At 45.6% G+C, this 12819-nt stretch overlaps 1 protein-coding gene and 1 long non-coding RNA gene across 7 annotated transcripts in view; one reads left to right on the forward strand and one right to left on the reverse strand.

The window, feature by feature from the left end:
* Positions 1-12819, forward strand: part of LOC127443695 (radixin) — a 280821-nt gene that overhangs the window by 170042 nt on the left and 97960 nt on the right. For all 6 annotated transcript variants that reach the window (XM_051702493.1, XM_051702492.1, XM_051702494.1 and 3 more), the window contains 2 exons: positions 10163-10246; positions 10350-10496. In XM_051702493.1, coding sequence (XP_051558453.1) covers positions 10163-10246; positions 10350-10496 — 231 coding nt within the window. The remainder of the gene's footprint in view (positions 1-10162; positions 10247-10349; positions 10497-12819) is intronic.
* The window catches only part of LOC127443757 (uncharacterized), a 600892-nt gene that overhangs the window by 167120 nt on the left and 420953 nt on the right, over positions 1-12819 (reverse strand). The gene's annotated exons all lie outside the window — the stretch shown is intronic.

The raw sequence follows: 12819 nt of genomic DNA on the forward strand, positions 1-12819 counted from the left end.
ATCTATCTTTGTTGCTAGCGGAGTAGGAGATAATTCCCTTTCTGATGACTCCAGCCGCACCGTCCAAACCGAGTCCCTGGTCTGCGGGCCTGTCAGAGGTTTCAGCTTGAGCATGTAAGTGTCTTTTAATATCTCCAGAGCCCGAGGATTTTGACTTCTTTGCCATGTTGACTTCAAAGAACAGATATGTAGCAGGATGTGTTGAATCTCACTGGATTATGACATAAAATTATTAAAAATCAGCAAAGTGCGCAGAGCTTGTCATTTACACATCCGCTCCTCACATGGCATCATGTGACTCCCTTTGTGAGACTGTTTTTAATAATTTTTTTGAAATGTATGTAGCTAATGTTTTACTCTGTTAACTCTGTTTTATTGTATAAAATGTTTTTATGTGAAGCACATTGAGTCTGCCTTGTATATGAAATGTGCTATATAAATAAAGTGCCTTGCCTTACCTGTAATGGCTCTTGTGGCTGCTCATCATCATCTTAAAGTTTGTAAATCTGCACTGTAAAATCCGATGTAGTGCTAATGCCACTTGCACATGATGATATTGTTTTAATTAGTATTACATGCATTGTTTATTGCACAGTTCCTTATTGCTCTCTGCTCCTCTGTTACTGGGATGGCGGGGTTAATGTACATTGTGTATATGAATATAATTTGTTTTGAAAATAGGTAAATAAGGATAGGGAAAGATGACTTGGTTTAATTACTTTTATTTATACATTTATGCATCATTTAACATTTTGGGGAGTTTAATATGAAGTTCAATTAATTTTATTTGCATTTTTGCATCTGTGCTGGGAAAAATACTGTACTCTGCACCGTACCATTATTTCACTCAAATGATTTTCACAACCCGAGATTGAGTAATTCAGTATTTGTGAATCACTGAACTGCAACAGTGCAAACCAAAATAAATAAATAAATTATTCAATAATAAAAAATTAAAATAAAAAAAAACTTTTAATACTTTTAACAATTATAAGTATTCACCTCCCTACTTTAATACTCGTCTCTTTTGGATAAGTCTCTGTCAACTTTGCACAACGTGATGGAGCAATATTATCCCATTCCTCCATGCAAAATTGCTTTTGATGTTTCTGCACAGATCAGAGTTCAGGACTCTGGGACACTCAAGGACATCAATTTTCTTCATTTTATGTCACTCCAGTGTTTCTCTATATTATAGTGTTTCTCGATATTTATGGTTATGAAGTAATTAAAGGCAGCTGATCCACTAATTTCCAACACTAGTGGAGACTAGAGCAACAAATTGGATGTGTTTATAAGACAATATCTTGCTCCTGAGCAAGGATTACCTAGTAATTACAAAGGGTATGAATACTTTTTTTTTTTTTTAAATTCTCAAAATTTGTTATAAGTTTTATTTTATTTTTTTAAATTTTGACTTTTTTTCGTATTTGTCATGATATACAATACTGTGTACCAGCAGGGGGGAAAAGTCATTCTTTAATATATTCTAAATTTAGAATTGTCAAACATTTTTTAAAACTGCACTGGGGGCTGAGTACATTTTTAAGGCACTAATATATAGCTTTTTAAAACGAATTTCTTTAGATAAGGTGATGCGAGGATGGAAATGGTTGAATGAATATTTCTGCTAATGAGATGGGAGCTGGTGAAGAAACCACCCCAGCACTGCATTTGAACATATAAACATACAAGAGACGGAGACTGAGTAGCCGAATCAGTTGGGAAAGGATGATAAGTAATTTCTATGTATATTATATTGTAAATTGTTGGAAAACAGACCATTCAAAAGAGGTAAAAAGTGTTATTCGAGACAAATTTATATGAAAGTATTAGCTGCAAACCCATAGAAAAATGGGAGACTTTTTTTTTTTTTGTGCTCAGTAATGTCATACAATGGCAGTTTATGGTGACTACTAAGGATGAGCAAAAGTAATTTTGTCATCGACTACTCTAACCCACAAAAAAAAAGAGCACTGATTACTCATAAATTAGAATGCACATTAAAAATAACACTTATGACATGTATGTGAATCTTATATTTTGTTTTATTCAGAAACATTACCAAGAAGGGTTTCTAAATAAGATAACTTATATGTCTTGGTTACTGTTGTAACCTCCGTTCCCTGATGGAGGGAACGAGATGTTGTGTCGTGGTAGTGACACTAGGGGTCGAACTTGGGAGCCCCAAACACCTCTGATATTTGAGAAAAGGCCAATGAGAATTGGCAAGTGGAATCTGCATGCCACTCCCCCGTGACCACATCCTGCCCGGAGGGGGAGGTAAACGTGGAGAATACATCACATGGACTTACCAACCGGGAAGCACCGCACATGGAAAGGAGTCCCCACGGTAGGTCCTACCTGGAAGGGAGGAGCTCTACAAGTGCAGCGACTGGTGGCAGAGCAGAACTCTGCTCAAGGGAAGACACGGGTTTACCGTCAAGGAAACTGTACCATGGAAAATACCTCGTATGGGATTACCGACAGGGAACCACCACATATGGAGCATCTATCCCAAGTACAGGGGCTGACCTGACAGGGCATACTTCACGAGTACTGGGCCTGGCATCGAATTCCTCCGCCAAATTCGCCTGCCGCAGGGTGCTGGGGGAGGAAAGACATCCAGGGTTTGCTGGTCCCGGGAACTCACGTGGACGAAAAAGCGCACTTTATCCTCTCAGGGAGGGGAAGGACACTGAGTGCAAGCAGTACACCCAGCCAGCTACCCGCATATTTACCTGTTCGTACTTGCTAACACACGGGATGAAACTGGCTCAACCTGGAGATTATAAAATCTTGCAACAGTATTGGGTGTCACCCAGCCTGCTGCTCTACAGATGTCTGTTAGAGAGGCGCTGTTCGCCAGGGCCCAGGAGGATGCCACACTCCTAGTGGAGTGTGCTCGTACTCCCAGGGGGCACGGCACACCCTGGTCCTGGTATGCCAAAGCGATGGCATCCACAATCCAATGGGCAATCCTCTGTTTGGAGACAGCCTTCCCCTTCTGCTGTCCTCCAAAACAGACAAAGAGCTGCTCAGTAAACACGCAAAGCGTGTACTGGACACAGCAATGACAAGGCAGCGCTTGCAAGTTCACCACTTGATCCCTAAAATGGGTAGTGGGAAACTTGGGTACATAGCCCGGCCGGGGTCTCAGGATCACATGAGTGTATGCCAGGCCGAAATCTACTGACAGAGAACGCCTGCAGGTCCCCAACCCTCTTGATGGAAATGAGCACAGTTAGGAGGGCCATCTTCAATGAGAGGGCTTTTAGCTTGACTGACTCCAGGGGCTCAAACGGGGCTCCCTGTAGGCCCAGCAAGACTACAGAGAGGTCCCACGAGGGAATGAGGCATGGCCTAGTAGGATTCAACCTCCTGGCGCTTCTAAGGAACCTGATGATCAGGTTGTGCTTCCTTAAGGACTTACCGTCTACTGCATCGCGGTGTGCCGCTATGGCGGCCACATACACTTTTAAGGTGGAGGGGGACAGCCACCCCTCCAACCTCTCCTGCAGGAAGGAAAGCACCGACCTGACTGAGCATATCTGTGGGTCCTCACCTCGGGAAGAACACCAATACATGAACAGACACCACTTCAAGGCATACAGCTGCCTCGTAGAGGGAGCTCTGGCCTGAGTGATAGTAGCCCATTTAGGTCTTCCGCATCCCATCCAGGGGCCAGACATGGAGGTTCCAGAGGTCTGGGCATGGATGCCAAATCGTGCCCCGTCCCTGAGAAAGGAGGTCCTTCCTTAGGGGAATTCGCCAGGGAGGGGCTGACGCGAGGAGCATGAGCTCTGAGAACAAAGTCTGGGTGGGCCAGTAAGGTGCCACCAACACAACTTGTTCTTCGTCCTCCCTTACTTTGCACAAGGTCTGTGCAAGCAGGCTCACTGGGGGAAATGCATACTTGCGCAGGCCCCGGGGGCCAGCTGTGTGCCAACATGTCCGTGCCGAGTGGGGCGTACCATAGCAGGCAGTGGGAGGATTCCTGGGAAGCAAACAGGTCTACCTGCATTTTGCCGAATCGACTCCAAATCAGCTGAACCACCTGGGGGGAGTCTCCACTCTCCTCTGAGCGTCACTCGTCGTGACAGTACATCCGCTGTGTGGTTGAGTTTGCCTGGGATGTGAATGGCCCGCAACAACTTCAGTCACTGCTGACTCCAAAGGAGGAGATGGTGGGCGAGTTGCGACATGCGTAAACCGCCTTGGCGATTTATATATGCTACCGTCGCCATGTTGTCTGTCCGGACTAACACGTGCTTGCCCTGGATCAACGGCCGAAACCTCCACAGAGCCAGCAATACCGCCAGCAACTCGAGGCAGTTGATATGCCAAGCAGTCAAGGTCCTGTCCAGGAGCCCGAGGTTGCTTGCCCATTGCAAACGGTGCCCCAGCCTGACTTGAACGCGTCTGTTGTGACAACGACATGCCTGGACACTTGTTCTAGGGGAATCCCTGCCCGTAGAAATGCAAGGTCCGTCCAAGAGCTGAACGTGCGGCGGCAGATCGGCGTGATAGCCACGCGATGCGTACCGCAGCGCCATGCCCAATTCAGGACTCGAGTCTGAAGCCAGTGCTGAAGCGGTCTCATATGCATCAACCATGCCATATGCCCCAGGAGCCTTTGAAATTGTTTTAGTGGGACCGCTGTTCTTCCCCCGAATGACTTCAGGCAATTCAGCACCAACTCGTTAGCTCATAGTGACTGAGTCCAATTCCATCCCAAGAATAGAGATGCTCTGCACCGGGGAGAGCTTGCTCTTTTCCCAGTTGACCTGAAGCCCCAATCAGCTGAGGTGTCTGAGCACCAGGTCCCTGTGCACACAATAAATCTCAAGAGTGAGCCAGAATCTGCCAGTTGTCGAGATAATTGAGGATGCAGACGCCCACTTCCCTTAGCGGGGCAAGGGCTGCCTCTGCGACTTTAGTAAAGACTCGAGGTGACAGGGACAGACCGAAGGGGAGGACCTTGAACTGATATGCCTGACCCTCGAAGGCAAACTGAAGGAATGGTCTGTGTTGAGGCAAAATCGAGACATGAATGTAAGCGTCCTTCAGGTCTACGCCACGAACCAATCTTGATGCCAGACGCATGACAAAATGTGCTTCTGCATCAGCATTTTGAACGGGAGCTTATGCAGGGCCCGATTCAAAGCTCACAGGTCTAAGATTGGCTGCAACCCACCGCCTTCGGTACGATGAAGTAGGGGCTGTAAAACCCCTTCTTCATCTCGGCTGGAAGGACAGGCTCTATCGCGTCCTTCTCTAGAAGGACTGCAATTTCCACATGCAGAACAGTGGCATCCTCGCTGCTGCCAAGGTAAAACGGACGCCATTGAACCTGGACGGGTGCCTGGCGAACTGAATAGCGTAGCCAAGTCGGATCGTCCTGACCAGCCAGCACGATGGGTTGGAGATCGCTAACCACACCTCCAGACTCCGTACAAGGGGCATCAAGGGTACAATCGCCTTCGACATACCTGCGAATGGGGCTTCGCGGCAGGGTGGAGCAGGAGCTGCCATGTCAAGAGGCCTCGTGTCCCGAACTCGTGGCTGTGCTGAGAGAGATGTTAGAGCACTTACCTTGCTCTGCGTACCCACCGTAGGACCGATCTGCGACGGGAGAGGAGGCTGGGCATCCTCGTGGCACGTCACATACGCCTGATCGTGTGTGTGTGTGTGTGTCACAGCTGGGTGTGTGGAGGATTCGCGTTTGCAGTGCCCCTGCTGCAAGTGTTCGATGTACAGCTGTCGTGACAATGACACCGAGTGTGTGACCCAGAGAATGAGGAAACCACTCTTTTGTTTTTTTTAAATGAAAGTGCCAGAGCCCCCTGGGCATGCAGCGAAATCAAAATAAGAGGGAACAAAAGATTCTCCTCCTAGCCCTCCACCGGGGGATGGAGAGGTCTGTGTACCACCTCCTGGTTTACAGTGGGTCTCCTCACCCCTGGGTCACCCGTCTCAGGGATACTTCAAAGCCCTCCTGGGGTTCTTGGCGCCAGACAGAGGGACGGGGTGCCGTCAGCTTCCTGCGGGAGGCTCTACGTTGAGTCCGAGTCATTGGCTGTGCTGGAGCCGGTGTTGCTGCCACAGGTGGATGCCCTCGGCGATGAGCAGATGGGTTGCGCGATCTCGGTGGCCTGTAGGTGGAATCACGCCAGGGCAGGATGTGCTTGATGGTCTCCGTCTACTTCTTGACTGCCGAGAACTTTTAGGCAAAGTCCTCGACAGTGTCGCCAAACAGGCCACCTTCAGAGTTGAGGGTGTCAAGAAAGTGTTCAGCCACATGTGGCACTCCTGGACAACCATAGTAGACATCGCCTGCCCGAGAGCCCGCACCGTAACTTCATTACCTGCAGGGCGACGTCGGTCACTGATCGCAGCTCCTGCATCAATCCCGGGTTAGGACTACCTTCGTGCATCTCTTTCAGTGCCTTGGAGAACCATGGCATGCAAGGCAGAGGCAGCCTGTCCAGCAGCACTGTAAGCCTTGGCTGTCAGGGATAATGTGGACTTACAGGCCTTGGACAGGAGCCTATGACAATTCCGCCAGGTGGCGGCGTTTTGCGGGCACAGGTTCACCGCAATCGCCTGCTCCACCTGAGGAACCTCCTTGTACCCCCTAGCTGCCCCACCATCGAGGGTAGTGAGAGCGGAGGAACTCATGAGATGGGACTGGGCAGTAAAAGGTGCCTGCCACGACTTCGTGAGCTCCTCATGCACTTCCGGGAAGAAAGGAACTGGGGCAGAGCATGGCTGTGTGCGGCGCTCTGAGCCCAGGAACCAGTCGTCCAGCCGCGAACGCTCAGCAGGGTGGAGGGTTCCACTCCAGCCCGACGCTCGCGGCAGCCTGGGCAAGCATGGCCGTCAGTTCCGCATTGGCCTCTGACTGGGTGATCGCACCAGATGGTGGGAGCCCGGCCGAGTCCTCAGCATCAGACTGTATCAGCCCGCTCTCCGATGCTGTGATCAATACCTCATCCTCCTCTTGAGCACGAACGAGACATTAAGCCCGCCATGGGGCTGGTCGCCTGACTCGTCCGTGAACTCGACCGGTGGAAACGAGGTTGCTGGGGAATGGGAGGTCCATGGGGATTCACCCGGCAGAAATGCTCCCATTGAAGCCCCCAAATCGCCCCCAGCACTAGCCGCCGTGGCCTTGTGCACGTAAGCAGAAGGAACAGGGCGGGGAGCGACTGGAGTGGCTTTCTCTCTATGAAAGAAAGAAAGCCGCGATCACAACTTCGCCATGGTCATGTTCTCGCAGTGAGCGCATGAACCATCCACGAACGCTGTCTCAGCATGACTACGACCCATTCACGTGAGACAGCGATCGTGGCTGTCAGAGGCAGTGAGATAACGACCGCACCCAGGAACTGCACATAAACGGAAAGGCATCTTTAAAAAGATGCTCTCCATCAGTGCACACTCTTTTAGAGAAAATATACTCTTTTTCTTTTTTTAGTGTGGCTGTTGAAGCGCCCAGGGGCATTCTCTGCACTTATCTGTGCGGAAAGGGGAGAACCCGCTGTAATGCACCATATATCCCTCAGCCCTTTACACTCTCGCAGAGGTGAATGGAACGCCAGTGGATTATACACACTGATCGGCTCCGAAGAACAAATCTGAATGAGTGGATGCAAGCCATCTCCTTTTATACCTGTATGTCCGGGGGAGTGGCATGCAAATTCCACTCGCCAATTCTCATTGGCCTTTTCTCAAATATCAGAGGTGTTTGTGGCTCCCAAGTTCGACCCCAAATTCGACCCCTAGTGTCACTACATCGACACAACGTCGAGTGAGTGACAGATAGGGAACTATGTACTTCTTTTGGGAAAATGTTAAATAAACAATATGCATTGATAAAAATGGAAAACAAAAAAATATATAAAATTAACCGTAAAAAACATTTGCACTCACCTGGAGCTTACATAGAACCCAATACTGATGGCATGAAGGTAATGCACAGACATAAACTCTGAGTCTACATAAAGGCTCTTATATTTGTATAATTTCACATGTTATTATTCAGAAAAACAAATGGGAAAAGTTTGCTATTTATAAAATGCGCTCTGCCGGTGTTCAGAGATTTAACACCATTAAACAATACATACTGATCTGAATTTGCTTCCGAGTTCGCTTTGCATTTTCTTTCCACCAATAAAAGCTGATCCTCATCTGTTGGTTTGCATGACTCCAACAAGAGTACAATACAAATGGAGTAGAATACGATAAGAATCAAAAGTATTGCCAAACTTTGCTTTCAAAAGCACAGACGCCATTATATTTCTTCTCTCACCCAACACCTCGATGACACGCATCCACAGCACCCCTCAGTGGACTCTATTTGAATTGTAGCTTCGAGATTCGGTGATAGATTCAGAGGGAAAACTGTGTAATTCAGCACTGCTCACAGCAGGCAAATGCTTAAAAGAAAATTAATTTGCGATATTCGAGTAGTGTTTTTAATATTCGAGTAGCTGGTGCAGAATGAGTACTCGATTACTCATGCACATCCCTTGTGACTACCACTTCAAGCTCCAAGAAGGACACAACAGTACAATTCAGACTTCTAATAAATTATTGTATGCAACTCATACCTTGTAGGCATATAATAAGGTTTGGTGAGAAACAATCCGAAATGTAATGTATTATTTAGTGAAAATCTTCACCGACCGTTGCTGTCCTGTGCCCATTCATGAGAGTGCACGAAAGCAACAGAATACACAGCCCCCGCTCGTGAGATGGGGTGTTTAAGCGAAAACATGTTTTATTTATCTAAAAAATGGTCCGCCACAGCGATAGTAACAACATAACACAGCTGCACACAAACCAGAGAACAGAACTTACCAAACTTGTCTGAAGAGTTTGAATTTGAAGAGGAGAACCATTTCTATGCCCAGCCTTATGTGTTTGAACCAAAATACAATGTTTCAAATCTGAATTAAACATAATGATGTGATTAAAACACTGAATACAGCAGAAACATCACCATTAAAGGCAGATTTTGAAGCGCTTATGACAGACATCACTGCTTTTATCTCAAAGGGTTAGTGCCCGGTGTTTTCCGCTTCTCATTTGCATAATGTCATGAATTTCTCAACTTTTTGACTCTTGACCACCCTTAATGCTTTCTCCGCACCACTGTTGATCCCATAATCCATGTCACAAGTGTGGGTCTTGACTCCCATATGAATTTTAAAAAAAATGCGCGCTCAGCTCCAGTGGACACGTACAGTCAGATAAACAAAAACGGGTTTTCGCTTGAACGCTGCTCTTGTGCACTCTCATGAATGCACACGAGAGCAACAGTCGGTGAAGATTTTTACTAAATAATACATTAGATTTCAGTTTGTTTTGCACCAAACCTTATTGTATGCCTTCAGATCAAGGCATACAGTAATTTATGAGACTTCTGAATTATATTTTTGCATCCTTTTTTGAAGTTTAAAGGGTTAGTCACTGCATTGTGTGACATCACTGAGCACAACATTTGTTCAAAATTTCACCCTTCATATGGTGTTATAACAACACAGGGGTGAGCAAACAATGACTGAATTTTCATTTTTGGGTGAAGTATTCCTTTAAATGACCTTACTGTGACTAAATTACCTTACTTTGACTTACTGACAACTGTGTAAACCTATACAGTGATGCTAAAATGAATACAATTAAAATTAAAATGAATGTATACATCCTTAAAGGGGACTTATTATATCAATAAGGAATCAATTTCCTTCATGTTTGGAGATAAAAAAAAATTGTACTAGGAAAACATACCATAACTCAAAATCTACTCCCTAGTCCAAAAAGACTATTTATTGAAACCAAAATGGATGACTGCCTATAGGTCAGTGATGCCACGTTGAGGTAATAAAGGGAAAGCAGGATAGGTGCCATTATTCCTAACACCAGAAGAACTAATAAGAGTAAAATGTGGGAAAGTATGTCATACTTTCTTTTGTTCTTAGCTTCGTGTAGCACCTGCTGCTCTGCATAACCCTTCCAAACAATTCCTATGTAAGGAAAGAACAGCGAAGTTTATTTTGAGTAAGGTTCCTGATAATTTCCATCATCTCCATAGATGGAAGCATAATAGTAATTCTCAATATTAATATTATTTATTTATTTATTTTACTTTTTGTAGAGTTTTGGAGCAACATAAACTGACTAAAGAACAATGGGAAGACAGAATACAGAAGTGGCACAAGGAACACAGGGGTATGCTCAGGTAATTATCATCTTTTATAGCCCCCAGTTACACATAAAAGACACGTATACATGTTCTTAGCAGTTTGTTATGTGCGTGTCTGAATGTGTCTGTTTGTTTACAGAGAGGACTCTGTGATGGAGTATCTGAAGATTGCTCAGGATTTAGAGATGTATGGAGTGAATTACTTTGAGATCAAGAATAAGAAGGGAACAGAACTCTGGCTGGGAGTGGATGCTCTTGGTCTCAACATTTATGAACATGAAGACAAGTATGTCTTATTCTGAAATAATGTTTTCTTATCAAATTAGGCAGCAGTTAAATAATAATAATTATGATAAATAATTTGTATTTATTTACTGCCTTTAACATTTTTCCATTTGCTTGCCTTTTAGCGAGGACCCTTTAATATCTCCCCTTTAGAATTTTTCATCACAAATAAAATAGAATAATAATAATAAAAAAATATATTTTTTTAGAACTCAATCTCACTGCTGATTTGAGTTTTTCAGTTAAAACCACCTTTGCCAGTTTCATTTAATTTATTTTCCACAAACACATCTGAGGACCTGGAAACCTCAAACCCACCAAGTTCATGTTTTAGTGAGGTCATCTGCTTTCAGAAGACATTAAATTACAAACCCACAGTGGGAAATGCAGGATAAACTCAAGGGTAGAGCGCCCCTGACACATTCATAGGGAATTTTCACAGTAATGATCGGCCACTCACATGGCGTGACTTTTAATTTTACACTGTTCATAGTCATGAGACACTTGTACATGGCACGACACAATATTAAATGAATGTGTTTTTAAAAGAAAGTGTGGACATGGCCTAAAATAATAAGGTACGAGATGCTGTGTGTTAAGGCTCAGGTATACTTCGTTTTTCCATGTGCCATTCTTGTGTATGGTTGAGCGCTCAGCCTTTTAAAGTATAACAAGTAGGGATGTGCAAAACTACCAATTTTCATAATCGACTAGTTGGTTGGTTGTTTGAATGACTAGTTGGTGCTAAGGATAATAATCTATAAATAGGCTCCGCTATGGTCACGTGACCCCGATCAGACGCCATTTAGAGGGATATATGGATGAAGTAGGCTAAATAACTATAACATCTTAGTGCACAAATCTATCAAAGAAATAAATATGAAAGGCTCAAATACAAAGTAGCACAAAACCACTTATGTGCATCCTAAACGCAGAAGGACACGCTTCAATGTAACCAGAGTGCTTTAGGCCAATCCTCGCTGCACATTCAAAAGCTCAGAGCTCCAAGATAATATTGCGGGTACATGTATAGTTCACAACATTAAGCAGTTTAAACCTTTTGTACTTCAACTATTTAAGCAGTGTCAGACAGAATCAGCAAAAGACTTAAAGCTCTCCACAGCACCTCATAAATATGGGAATATTACTCACAGCAGAGGATTTCATGTCTGACAGTGATCACATTGAAATGTATTGTTGATTCACTACTTTGATAACAACAGTACATAAAAAGACTAAACCTTAAGCATTAAAGAGATGGAACTTCTTTCAGAGGGTTTTACCATGCTGACTGTTATTCACTGTTAAGTACAGCAAGCTATCATCAAGCAAAAATGCTCTTGTGGCAGCGGGGGCATGGTCAAGCATCTCTCCGGAGAGAGAGAAAGCGGTAAGGGCGCTTACACCTGAGTTAAATTATGTCTAACACCTGTCTCTAATTTTAGTAAGCACGGGGAGAGCGGCATAAATAGGGCCACACCGCAGCTAGATGAGAGAGAGCCTGGGCACCAGAGACCCGAGTGTGAAGCAAAGAGTTTATTATTGAAAAGTTGAGAGTTTATTTTGTGAAATAGTTTGTGTATTTTTTTAGACTAACTTAGTGAACAACATAAAAGCCCTGAGAGTGTATATCTGCTGCAGAGAGGAAAATAAAAACCCTTACCTGAACCAGGAAAGCTGCTTCTCACCTCCTCCTTCCACTGAGAAGTGTTACACTGGTGCCGAAACCCGGGATTGAAGTTTGGTTGAAGATGGATGGAAGTTGCCCCGTAGAGTCCTCCCAGTTGGCGGAGATCCTCTAAGCCCTTGCTGGCCTACATCAGAACCACCAGCAAACACTGCTTGAGCTCCGACAAGACCAAGATCGCCGGTTTGTTGAGCTCCTACGCGCTCAAGCCGAGGACCGGCAGGCGATCTGGAGCCTCCTCAGCCAGGAGGCGTCCCCAGCCGCGACCCCGGACATTCACACGCCGTTACCCCTACCCGCATTACAGAAAATGGGGGCGGCGGACGACCCCGAGGCCTTCCTGGATTTGTTTGAGCGAACCGCCGAGATCTGGGGCTGGCCGATCGGCCAGTGGGTGGCCCGACTTATCCCGCTGTTGTCCAGGGAAGCCCAGTTCACGGCTCAACAATTGCCAGCGATGAGTCTCCTGGCCTATGGAGATTTAAAGAGAGCCATCCTGCAACGGGTTGGTTGGACTCCGGAGGAAAGTCGTCAACTCTTCCGGAACTTGAAGTTGGAGAGCTCCAACTGCCCATTTGCCTTCGCCCAGCGGCTCCGTGACGCCTGCCGAAGATGGTTGCTAGCGGGGGACCGTGAC

The sequence above is a fragment of the Myxocyprinus asiaticus genome, chromosome 7, assembly GCF_019703515.2.
Source record: "Myxocyprinus asiaticus isolate MX2 ecotype Aquarium Trade chromosome 7, UBuf_Myxa_2, whole genome shotgun sequence".
In the NCBI taxonomy this organism is placed as follows: domain Eukaryota; kingdom Metazoa; phylum Chordata; class Actinopteri; order Cypriniformes; family Catostomidae; genus Myxocyprinus; species Myxocyprinus asiaticus.